The 12,869-nt window shown below is 42.6% G+C and overlaps 2 protein-coding genes across 3 annotated transcripts in view; both read left to right on the top strand.

Annotated features, from left to right (window-relative positions):
• LOC128321973 (aspartyl/asparaginyl beta-hydroxylase-like) overlaps nt 1-2,288 on the top strand; it is a 95,662-nt gene extending 93,374 nt beyond the window's left edge. The window contains exons 17-18 of one of the 2 annotated variants that reach the window (XM_053242582.1): nt 689-739; nt 1,839-2,288. In XM_053242582.1, coding sequence (XP_053098557.1) covers nt 689-739; nt 1,839-1,870 — 83 coding nt within the window. In that variant the 3' untranslated portion in view covers nt 1,871-2,288. Of the gene's footprint in view, nt 1-685; nt 740-1,838 lie in introns of both variants that reach the window. The other variant, XM_053242581.1, reaches the window with a different exon arrangement.
• LOC128321974 (aspartyl/asparaginyl beta-hydroxylase-like) overlaps nt 1,880-12,869 on the top strand; it is a gene marked incomplete at its 5' end in the record, with an annotated part of 93,136 nt that continues 82,146 nt past the window's right edge. Inside the window, one exon of the mRNA XM_053242589.1 lies at nt 1,880-2,090. Within this exon, the coding sequence (XP_053098564.1) occupies nt 1,880-2,090 (211 nt within the window). The remainder of the gene's footprint in view (nt 2,091-12,869) is intronic.

Below are 12,869 nucleotides of genomic sequence, written 5' to 3'. Positions count from 1 at the left end.
TTTTACTTACTTTTTACCTGTTCTCTCACGTATCTCTCCAGTTCCACTTACGATAGTCCCTGATGTCTGGTGGTCATCCAGGAGCTGAGGAGAACAGTGCCCTGACCGCCTATATCAATGGATGAACGTGTGCCGTGGGCAGAGTTGGGAGTGCCATGCAAAGCTTGTATAATCTTCTTGATGGGTCTTCTGCGCAGGCGAGTATCCCAGTGGTGTGAATACCTAGGATCACTCAAGGATAATCTGTTATAGGTAAGCAACCTGTTTTTCCTTGCAATCTAAATTACAAAGATCAGGGATTAATTCCTTCAATTATTTCACTGTGTTTTTAATGCATCTTTTTGGTATTCAGAACTGCCCAATGACAACAGAATGCTGCATTTTATAGTCTCTTCATGCATATTCTTATGCTGTACCATAGGAAGTGGCAGTCTATTTGCTGTGTTATAGATTAATAAAATACTTGCATAGATTGTATAGTTGCATAGACCGTATATAGATTAATAAAATAGTTGCAGGATTCTGAGAAACTGAGCTTTCTTTTATTTTTATTTTTAATGTAGTCTTCATGGTTGGAAAAATAAACCTGACTTAATGACTTCTTTAGTTAAAATTATTGAGAATAAAAATCACTATAAGAGCATGCATTTGTAGGATAACATGTTTCTGTAACTTTTGTTCATAGTAGATGAGAGAGAACATGCAGAAAGTCATGCAACTGATCAGCCTCGTGAGAAAGGTTTGTAGAATATTTCTTGTACTAAACCTGTGTATTTCATTTATTGAATTGGTCAGAATTGTTCTTCAAAGCATATTCATGATTTTTTTTGCCAGTAGGCTTATGAGATCACCCGGCATTCTGTGTCTCTGTCTCTGTTCCCCTGTCAACTTCGCAATGCCTGGACCAATATGAACTAAATTGAGTACAGTTGTAGGGACACCTCAACAGCATGTTTTGTGATGTCATCCACCCCAATTCAGGATGGTGGACATGTGAACATTTGAGGTGCAATTAGTGAACTGCCTAATCGATTTGAACCAAATTTATTCCACTTGTTGGGATAGTAAAAGGAAAGTAGGCAGATTAGTTCTTAATAAACTTGTTTTTTGTTACTTCGGTGATTGTACATGACAGTATACCATTAGTAGAACTTTATAACCAGTTTGGTTTTTTAAAGAAAATGGTTTTTTTAGAACTGTTGGGGTTTTTTTAAGTTAACATAGTAGTTCACTAGCTCTTCACAAGCCTATAGTGTTTCATGTTTCCTTTAGGGATAAATTTCTGCAGTCTAGCAGAGAAGTCAGGTAGTCTCTGCTTGGAGTTATGAGAGCAGAGAACCACTCAAAATCAGAAACCCATTTGTCTATCTCAAAATAGTTAACAGTTAAAGACAACACACAAAACATAAATTTTCTAATCAGCCTAGTCATTTTTTATAGTGATGAACTTGAATAACATTTTGGTTTATTTAATTGTTCACACAGCAAGCATCTGCAAATAGCGTGGTATATTACATTAAGGGCAAAGGATGGGAAACAGTGATTACATTTATCTTTGTTCAAGACCACTTCTTTGATCCCTGAAGTGACAAAATTACTGCAGAGGAAACACTTCTGTGTGGGAACTAGCATACACCCTTAGTGTTTCTAGTAACACTTGGCAATCATGCACATGTACTGTGTCATTATCTTCCTATGGATTATATGCTGAGCCCAACATGGACATGCTTTCTCTGTATGATTTTTTTAAAATCATACAGAGATAAACGCAATCTCTTTTTGGACATACTAGTGGTGTTTCCTCTATCACAGTTTATAAATCTTTTTATCCATTTCAGTTTCGGTGGGGAATATTGTGCTGCTTCAGTAATGAGAAAGAAGGGAGGGTGAAGAAAGGCAGAGGGGAAGAGCACATGGAGCAGAGATAAAGGGAGAAAAAGAAGAGAAGGGAAGAGAGAAAGAAGGAAGGTCGAAGAACTGGCCCAAGCCTGTCAGCGGCCTGAGGGGAACGAGTGGTTATGGAGGCGGCAGCAAGGAAGGGCCCGGTCAACCACTGCTGCTGTTTGGGGCTACTGAGGCCATTGGTGCAGGTAGGCAAGCTAGAGACGGGCCTGGGCCTGTCAGCGGCCTGAGGGGAATGAGTGAACATGGTGGTGGTGGCAGCAGCAAGGAAGGGCCCAATCAACCACGGCTGCTGCTTCTGGGGGAGGAGCAGGAGTGGGGCTTGGATGAGGAGGTCTCTGGGGATAGGGGGCTGCAGCTTTTGTCCATAGGTGCCAGTAACGCTACAACTGCGGCCAAGGGGTGAGGGGGATGGAGTAAAGGGATGGAGGAGGAGCAGGAGTACGGCTCATGTGAGGGTGGAGAGATATCTGAGGTGAGGGGAACAATCAATTACTAGTGCACAGATGCTCTGCACAGGTTAAGCTAGTATATATAATTCTCTTAGACGTACCCGTCGCTAATCCCATACATGGTAGCTCTCACGAGAGTTCACAAGTGAGGGGAGGGGGAGAGGAAAGTGACAGCGGTGGGGAACATAAGGCCAACAGACAGGCCAGCAAGTGGGCAGGCAGGCAGGGAGAGAAAGCAGCAGCGGCCACTGGAAAAAGTGGCTGGCCAGGCAGCCGGCCTGAGAGGAAAAACATTGAAGGGGGGAAGAGGAGGGGGAGGGCTGAGAACAAGGGATGGAGGCCAAGAACGCGGGAGAACTAGAGGCGCAGATGCTCTGCGTCTGAGCCAGCTAGCTTATTGAAATTGTTTATAACCTGCTTTCCCAACTAATTTTCCAAGGTGGCTTACATTTTAAAAGGTACTAAAATAAAAATAAAACTCTAAAAATAGACTATTGCAATGCACTCTACATGGTGGTGCCTTTGTATGTAGTTCAGAAACTTCAGTTAGTTCGAAATGCAGGCAAGAGTTGAGGACATGCCCTATCTCCTACTGTTACTCCCCTGCAACTGGTATTTAGAGGCATCTGGCTTCTGAGGCTGAATGTGGCCTGTAGCCCTCGGACTAGTAGCCAACCAGAGAGAAGGTGACCTTGGCCTTAATCATGAGTGGTGTACAGTACCTGTTATGAGATGTAAGTGTGGTGGAACCTTTAGGGAACAGTGACCATAGTGTGATTGAATTTAGCATACATGTGAGGAGAGAATCGCCAAGAAAGTCTAACACTTTGAATTTTAGAAGAGGAATCTCAGAAGAAGAAACTCCTCTAAAATGAGGAGTTTGGTAAAGAGAAAACCAGGAGAGTCACTTCACTCCAGAATGCATGGAGTTTATTTAAAACCACAATACTAAAAGCCCAGTTCGAATGTATACCAAAAAGGGTGAAAAGTACCACCAAGTCTGGGAGGATGTCACCATGGCTAACAAGTAAAGTCAAGAAAGTTATAAAGGGGAAGAGGATTTCTTTCAGAAGTTGGAAGGCCTGCTGAAAAGAAGATGACAGAAAGGAACACTAACTCTGGTAAAAGAAATGCAAGGAGACAATAAGGGAGGCGAAAAGAGAGTTTGAGAAACATTAGCTAAAAGCATCAAGGGGAGTAACAAAAACTTCTTTAAATATGTCAGAAGCAGGTAACCTGCCAGGGAAGCGGTTGGACCATTAGATGACAAGAGAGTGAAAGGGATTGTGAAAGAGGATGTGGAGATTGCAGAGAAGCTAAATGAGTTCTTTGCTTCTGTCTTCACGGCAGAGGATACTGAGCGTATACCTGTGCCTGAACTGAGATTCTCAGGGACAGAGGCTAAATAATGGAATCAAATAGAGGTGACGAGAGATGACATTCCAGAAAAATTAAAAATTAGCAAATCGCCTGGGCCAGATGGCATCCACCCAAGAGTCCTTAAAGAAGTCAAATGTGAGATTGTCAACTTTCTTGCAAAAATAAATAATTTATCCCTACACTCACGCTCTGTACCAGAGGACTGGAAAGTGTAACACTGATTTTCAAAAAGGGATGGGGGGCAGGGTAGGGGAAATTACAGACCTGTTAGCTTAATGTCTGTTCCAGGCACATTGATGGAAAGCATTCTCAAAGATAAAATGGGTATGCACATAGAAGAACAGGCCCCACTGAAGGAAAAACAGCATGGTTTCTGGCGAAATCTTGCCTCACTAACCTTTTGGAGTTCTTTGAGATATCAGCAGGTATGTGGATAAAGGTGATCCAGTTGATATAGTATACCTCAACTTTCAAAAAGCTTTCGACAACATTCCTCATCAAAGACTCTTTAAGAAAACTTAGCAGTCGTACGATAAAGGGATTGGTTAATGTGTTGATTGGTATCTGGTAGTGTGGGAATCAATGGACAGTTCTCTAAACGGAGGGAAGCAAGAAGTGGGATCCCTCAGGGATTGGTACTGGGAACAGTGTTCTTTAACTTGTCCAAAATTATTTAGAAGTTGGGGTAACAAGCAAGATGGCCAAATTTGCAGATGACACCAAACTATTTAGGGTAGTGAAATCCAAGAGACCCCAACTTCATATATATGCTGATGGGGTCTGATCTATCAATGACTGATCAGAAGAGGGTTGTGGTAGATAGCTTGTTGAAAGTGTCAACTCAATGTGCAGCAGCTGTCAGAAAGGCCAGTTTCATGCTTGGAACCATTAGCAAATGGTTAAAAAAGAAAACTGCTAATGTTAAAGACCGATTAAAATATTTGAAAGGGAAAGAACTTTTTGTTCACTCAGGCCTTTTAATATATTTTTTAATTGATGTAATTGTAACTGATATTTTAAAAAAGGTTTTTTAAATTGTTTTCATATCATATTTTATTTATTTTTATTTATTTATTGAATATATACTGCTTAGTATAGAAATCTCTAGGCAGTGTACAGAATTAAAACATAATATAAAATATTTAAAATTCATAAAAAGATAAAAAATCATTATGGATAAAAACACACTTTAAGATTTGATCTCAGTTGAAGGCCAGGGAAAATAGGAATGTCTTCAGGGTCCTCCTAAAAACAGGAGAAGGAGAAACAGCAGGGAGCACGTTCCAAAGCCGTTGGGGCAGCCACAGAAAAGGCCCGGTCCCGAATCGCCACCAAACGAGTTGCTGGCAACTGCAGCTGGACTTCTCCAGATGATCTTAATAGGTGACAGGGTTCACGACAGAGAAGGCACTCTCTTAAATACCCTGGACCTAAGCCATTAAGGGCTTTATAGATAATAACCAGCACTTTGTATTTCATTCGGAAACATAGCAGTCAGTGCAATTCTTTTAGAATTGGTGTTATATGGTCCCTTCTGGTAAACCCAGAGACCAATCTGGCTGCCACATTCTGTACCAATTGCACTTTCCAAACTACGTACAAAGGCAACCCCACATAGAGTTCATTTACAGTAGTCAAGCCTAGAGGTTACCAGCATATGTACCACTGTTTTAAGGTCATTTGTCTCCAGAAATGAACGTATCTGGTGTATCAGCTGAAGCTGATAAAAAGCACTCCTGGTCACAGCCTCAACCTGAGAAACCAGGGAGAGTTTGGGTTTCAGGAGCACTCCCAGCCTACAAACCTGATCTTTTAGGGGGAGTGTAACCCCATCCAGAACAGGCATATCTAAACCATCTCTCAGACCACTACCGCCTATAGACAGTACCTCCATCTTGTATGGATTCGACTTCAGTCTGTTATCCCTCATCCAGCCCAATATTGCCTCCAAGTAAGCACTTGGGGGGGTCATGCTATTTCCTGATGATGTTGGTATGGAGAAATAGATCTGGGTGTCATCAGCATATTGATAGCATCCCAGGCCAAACGTCCTGATGATCTCTCCCAGGGGTTTCATGTAGATGTTAAAAAGCATTGGAGACAGTATGGAGCCTTGTTGTACCCCACACTTTAGCTCTCGCTTTTCAGAGCAACAGTCTCCAAGTGACCCCTTCTGTAATCTGCCAGAGAGATAGGGAAGGAACCACTGTGAAACAGTGCCACCCAATTCCACCACCTTCAAGTGACCCAGCAGGGTACCATGGTCAATGGTATTGAAAGCCACCAAGAGATCCAAAAGGATCAGCAGAGTCAAACTCCCTCTGTCGAATGCCAATTGGAGATCATCCATCAGGCTGACCAAGGCAGTCTCCACTCCATAGCCCACTCGAAAGCCAGTCTGGAACGGATCTAAATAATCTGTGTCATCCAAAACTGCCTGGAGCCGAGAAGCAACCACTCACTCAATTACCTTGCCCAACCAAGGAAGATTAGAGGCAGGTCTGTAATTAGCTAACTCTGAGGGATCCAATGCAGATTTCTTCAAATTAGGTCTAATAATAGTCTCCTTAAGACAAGGAGAAAATTATATATTTTCTCTCCTCTCTCCCCTTACTTTTTTGTTTGTTATGATTTAATGTGTGTTTTTATCTCATGTTTTAATGTTGTGTTGTCCGCCCAGAAAACAATTTGTTAAGGGGTGGCTAACAAATAAAGTTGTTGTTGTTATGCCCTTATACAAAACAATGGTGCGGCCACATTTGGAGTACTGCATGCAGTTCTGGTCACCATACCTTAAGAAGGGCATTGTAGAACTGGAAAAAGTGCAGAAGAGGGCAACCAAGATGATAAGGGGCCTAGAGCACCTTCCTTATGAGGCAAGGCTACAGCATCTGGAGCTTTTCATTATAGAAAAATAGACTGAGGGGAGGCATGATAGAGGTCTATAAAATCATTCATGGTGTGGAGAAAGTTGGTAGAATTTTTTCTTCCTCTAACATAACACTAGAACAAGGGATCATCCCATGAAACTGATTGCCAAGAAATTTAGGTCCAAGAAAAGGAAGTACGTTTTCGCACAACATATTATCAACTTATGGAATTCTCTGCCACAAGATGTGGTGACAGCCAACAGCCTGGATTGCTTTAAGAGGGATTTAGATAAATTCATGGAGGACAAGTGTATCAATGGCCTTAGAGAAAGCCTTCTGTATGATCCCCACCACATGCTTAGGTCCCTTGGCTGGTCTAATTACCACCGGTATGTCTGGTGACAGCTCAGTACTGAGCTTTCTCTGTAACAGGTCCTGGGATGTGGCATGCACTCCCTGCAGAAATTCGTGGTTTAGAAACATTACGGGCTTTTACGAGAACCCTCAAAACTTGTTTTTTCCCCTTTTGGTCTGGCTTTCCAGGGCTTTTAAATTGCTTTAACTGTTTTAAACTGTGTTTGAATTGTTCAGATTTTATGCCTTTAAGTTTGATATTTAAAGGATGATATTTTGGTTTTGTAAACCGCCCAGAGCTGTTGGAAGGAGTGGTTCTAGAAATGTAATTAATTTAATTTAATTAATACACAGCATCATTAAAAATGATGCTGTGCAGCAAAGCACAGTAAAGAGAGTCAATCATAAAATGTATTCTGGGATAAAAATGTTTCTACATACTGTCTAAAAAATGGAATTTGTCAGGTTTTCCCTAGGGCGCCATTATAAAGGATGAAATGTGCACACTATGTCACCCAGTGAAACCAATTTGCAGTTGATTCAGGTCAATTAAAAAAATTAATTCTTCACACAACACATAGTTAAGTAATACAGCTTGCTTCCACACCACATAATGATGGTCACTGGCTTAGATGGCCTCAAAAGGGGATTAGTCAGTTTGATGGAGAGGATAGAACTGTGAATGGCAAAATCATGATGACAAAACGGAGCCTCCATGTTCAGAGGCAATATGTCACTAAACACCAGATATTGTGGAGCAACAACAGGGAGATCTGTTGCCTCGCACCCTGTTTGTGTTCTTCCTGGAAGTATCTGGCTGGCCACAATTGGAGACAGGATGCTGAACAAAATGAACCAGCAGGTTTGGTTTCCTATCTCACTTTAAAATCTAGAATGTTTTTCCCTGGCAGGTCACATCAAGCAGCATCTTTCTCCTTTTTCTACATGTGGAGTTGAAGGTCCATTAAGGTAGAGTTAGTCTGTTCTCCTAGCTCTTTTCAGCTGCAGGTCTGCATTCCCACACTACTCGGTGCAGAGCGTGAAAGAATTGTGAGAGCAGACAAGGAGCCCTGCCCCGGTAGACACTGGCTCTCATCTAGATTGACAAAACGTAAGTGCTGTTCAAGAAGCAGCAGTGCTGTTGCTGGGTTTCTGACTAATGCAGTACCCACACGCATGTTTGGGAGATGGGGTGAATTTCAGCAATCGCCCCTTCCCCCAGAAGCACTCTGTGCCACCCAAAAATACGCCCCCAAGGACTCAAGGACATGTTTTTGGTGGCACAGAGTACTTCCAGGGGAAGGAGAGAGAGTTGAAGTTCATACACATACCCTGTGCAATTGTCAGTGTTGTAATAGTTGGACCCATCAGCAGCACTGCTGCTTCTCACGTAGCACCCCTACTTTGTTAATCTGACATGTTGGTCATTGTCCCTACATATGGGAATGCCTCACATTTACATTTGTTCCATTGTAAGGCTATTCCAGGTTTAAAGACAGTGAGGTTTAAATATGTAAAGAAGGCAACAAACAAACATGTACTTTGACATGTCACACACCTGTTCTGCTTCTCCATGCTTTTCATGAATATTTTATGGGCAAACTCTGGAAGACTGTTGTTGAAGAGCAGCCTCCATTTATATTCATCCCTAGTGAAATCTCATGGAACGCTTTTCTGTTTGGGAACTGTCAAGATACTCGGGTTCTGAGAAACCAAGAGGATGCAGACACAAATTGTGTCCAAGGTATTGAAGCCTGAAATTCTGTCTCCAGTCGTGTACCCTCACCCCTACTTCATCCAGTTTTGATAAGTTTTTCTAGAACACTGCGGGTGAGACCATCCATAGTCTGCTTTATTATACTGGCTTCATCCACTACTGTTTCTTTCAAGGTATAGCCCCCTAATGGCTCAGTGGGGAAGAAAACTGCCTAGAGAGCAGGAGGCTGTTGGTTCGGATCCCCGCTGGTTTGTTTCCCAGTGTATGGGAAACTCCTATATTGGGCAGCAGCGATATAGGAAGGTGCTGAAAGGCATCGTCTCATACTGTGCGGGAGATGGCAGTGGTAAACTCCTCCTGTATTCTACCAAGAAAACCACATGGCTCTGTGGTCTCCAGGATTCAGCACCGACTCGACGGCACAACCTTTCTTTTCCTTTATCCTTGATTAATGCTGTGCTCGGTAAATAAAAGAAACTGGAATGTGTAACTTTGCCTATTGTTGGATAACACCCCCAAATCTATGTGGACCCTAAAATACTATGGAAGTGCTGAAACAAATGGTGAATGCACTAGCACTCCCCTGTGTGCAATAAGTGATATCTCCTTAGGACCCATCTTTGGTGTTATGACAAAACATTTGCTGAGTCTTCTCAATCACAGAATTTGCTCTTGGATTCCATCACGGTATGGTCAAATTCCCAAACGGGACCTGGACAATTTGTTGGCACGATTGAGCCAACAGAGCACCACCAAGCTCTTGTCAAAGGAGAAAACTACAGGGTAATCGAACAGACCAAGAAAGAAGCAACCGGTTCTTAGTGTGGTAACAGCAATAAGCCAGAGAAAGTAATATCTTAAAGTTTGAACCTATAAATGTTTCCAGGTGAAACGTATCGGGTCTCGGCACCAAATGTATCCTGCATCTACTGCTGTTCATTGCCTTTGCCCCAGATCTTTGTCTGCCTTCACCTCACTTTTCTCACTGTTAGAACTTCCCATCCTGCTTTGGTGTCAAAACTGCATCAAAAACGACTCTGAAAGCCATGTAAAACCCATACTCTGATAGTGACTTGGAATTATCACTTGGTCTTCCAGATGAATCTTCAGTCAAATGTATCTTCAGTCCCCTGCTAACTGAGCAGAGAGGCACCTTTTTAAAGTGATTTTCTTTATTGAGCAGGAGAGCAACTGGCCCTATCCAGCCCCAGCACAGCACCCCTCCAGTGGCTGCTGCTGGTGTCTATCTTATGTTTCTTTTTAGATTATGAGCCCTGTGGGGACAGGAATCGATCTTTGATTGTTTGTTTTTCTCTCTGTAAACTGCTTTGGATTTGTTTGGCTTTTTAAAAGCTGTATATAAATATTCGTCATGTTATTAGACACAGAAGAGCACACATCTAATCCTTCTGGATTAGACAATCTAGAGCTATTAAGTACCAAAGCATACCCATGCAAATTTTAAATTGGAATAGCCAGCAGCATATCTCCATGGCAGCTTATCTGTTCCAACTATGGGTGATTTGTGTTCTTCATGGCTCTCAGATGAGCACCACAGAGTGGCATCTGACAACCTATAAAGCAAAGGTAATTATGTATCCTTTATGTATCTTTTATGTATCCAGTAGATTTTCATCAGATCAATCCATCTTTATGATGCTGGCATTCTCTCACGCTCTTAGCAAATCAGAATGGGTAGAGCTGAAGGAAGCAGGTCAAGTTCCAGATTCTAGGGATGTGCACGGACCAATCCGGAGCCCATTCTAAGGGACTCTGGACTAGTATGGACCTGGGGCCGGGCCGGCGGTCCAGCACTGGGAAGGGTGGATCTTTAAGGGCGGAGGAGGATGTACTTACCCCCCCACACACCGCTTTTCCTCCTCCAGCACTCCCCATTTTGTAAGCATTTGGGGCGGCAGGGTACCTTTCTGCCGCCCCTACTCCCGATCCTCATCAAATGGCTTCAAAAGCCTCACTGCACGTGCACATGTTGCATGCGCGCGTCACGTGCATGCGTGCACACGATGCACGGACATAATGCCTGCAATGCGTGCATGCGCAGTGAGGCTTTTGAAGCCATTTGACAAGGAACAGGGGTAGGGGCAGCAGGAAAGTACCCTGCTGCCCCCAAATGCCTACAAAATGGGGAGCGCTGAAGGGAGAAAAGCAGTGGGAGGGGTAAGTACACCCTCACCCGCCCTTAAAGATCCACCCTCCCCAGTGCCGGACCGCGGAGGTGCGGTTCCATGCACACCACTACCAGATTCCTTCCTGGTGCAGGAGACCCCTTGTTATCCGCTTGGGTTTTTTTCCATGTTGGGGCGTGGATATTGAAACTCTGGATAACGGGGCATTAGGGCAGTGGGAATTGGGTGGTTAGGTTCCTGATGCAGCAGGACAAAAGGGCAAAAATGGGGCTGATGAAAATGGGGTGGAAAATTGACTGAAATTGGGGGGGAGGTGCACCTCTAGGTGTCCCTAGCTGTCAGAAATGCCCCGTTGGACAGAAATGGGGTGGGGTTTTTTTGGTTTTTTAAAAAATCATGTTTTTCTTTCTTCTTCTTTTACAAAAACAAGCCAGAAAATTGTTCCTGTCCTCAAAATGGTGGGCAGAAATGACCTCTGAGGTCATTTCTGCCCATCCACAACCCGCAGATACTCAAGTCTTAACCCTTTAATTGTCTCATATATGCCAAGGTCAGGTGGCAATTACCCCACTGCAGATATGCAAAACTGTGGATGCCGGGTCTGTGATTAGTGAGGTGCTCCTGCAGATAAAAATGGTTTCAGAGGCTTGGACTTCTGTAAAACACAGTGGTTTCCTTTTAGTTTCTATTTCCACTGTTTCTCAGTGTAGCTTTACTTATTGCTATTGGTTTATAAAATGTAATCTTTTAAAAATGTAATTTTTAAGAGCAGAAATCCTTTTATTTATTTGCATGTATATAACCAACACAGGAGTGAATTATCCCATAGACACTGCTAATTTGTTTTACTACTTATAAGTACTTCTTATACATTACTTATAAGTAAAATTATAAGCCAGTTCTGAGCTGGAGGGATTAAAAATACGAACTTTCATTTTGAGCCTTTGCAAACTTGGATCAAAATGGGATATACCCACCTGCTTGTCAGCCTTCCCTCTCATTTTCTCCCAAGCAAAACAAAATAATCCTTACCTTTTTGATAAGGGAGAGAGGATAATGGGCAAATCGAAGGGCTATGCTAGTGAGCACTTTCCGCTGCTAATTAACCCTTTCTTCTCAGTGATAAGTTATTTTGCTGGGTGGAGGGTATGAGAGGACTGATGGGAGAGGGTAGGGCATGGTGGGAGGAGGTGCGGCAACAATACGCTCATTTTGTTGAAGGAGTTGATTTTTGTTAATTATCTCAGAAAACCTCAAGGGTTTTTAAAGTCTTCTGAAGGAAAACATGAAAGAAAATAAGGGCGGAGTGGGGTGGGTGTGATAACATTTTTCCCCCTCACTAGTGAATAATGATAATACTCAACTATTCTACAGTGCTATAACCTTCAGAAGTTTTAAAGGAGGAAAAGGAAGTAATAAATGGCTTATATTTCCTCTAGTTTATATAACACAGTCAGTGCACATAGAACTTTATCAGAAGCCTTCTTCAGACATAAAAACTGGAGATGCTGTCCTCGCATATAGCATCCCAGAAGTGCACATGGGTGCACAGAAGCCCTACTGCACCACACCCTCATCTTGCCATGGTTATAGCCTTTCTGCTCACAGTCAGATTCTCCCTCAGATCAGAATGCGGGGGCTCAGCATTCTGCATCACAGCAAGAATCTGACCATGATTACAGCATGTGTCTGCAGGCAAAGGAGCTTCTCAGAGCATCAGCACAGGCCCAGTGAGTCAGAGCACATTCTCGGAGACACAAGATTGCATCCCCAGTTCTTATAATATCTGAAGAGGACTGTAGTAACATAAATATATATTTTTAAAATCCTGCTCCTAAGTTCTTGACCTTTGCAGCTATAGATATAAACTTGAAATGTAATGGCAGTCTGCTTAAAATGATTTCACTATTTTTTGATGCCTAAACTGATGACTTCTTAAAAAGTGAAATATATTAAAAGGCACAAATTTAAAAAGCCCCAGTTTATTTTTGTATTATTTAGAGGCCTCTGGATAATCTGGTACTTCTAGTTCAGCTTCAGTCTCATT

This window comes from Hemicordylus capensis, chromosome 4, assembly GCF_027244095.1.
Source record: "Hemicordylus capensis ecotype Gifberg chromosome 4, rHemCap1.1.pri, whole genome shotgun sequence".
Lineage (NCBI taxonomy): Eukaryota > Metazoa > Chordata > Lepidosauria > Squamata > Cordylidae > Hemicordylus > Hemicordylus capensis.
The sequence above is the reverse complement of the archived record's forward strand: the minus strand, read 5'-3'. Positions and strand labels throughout refer to the sequence as shown.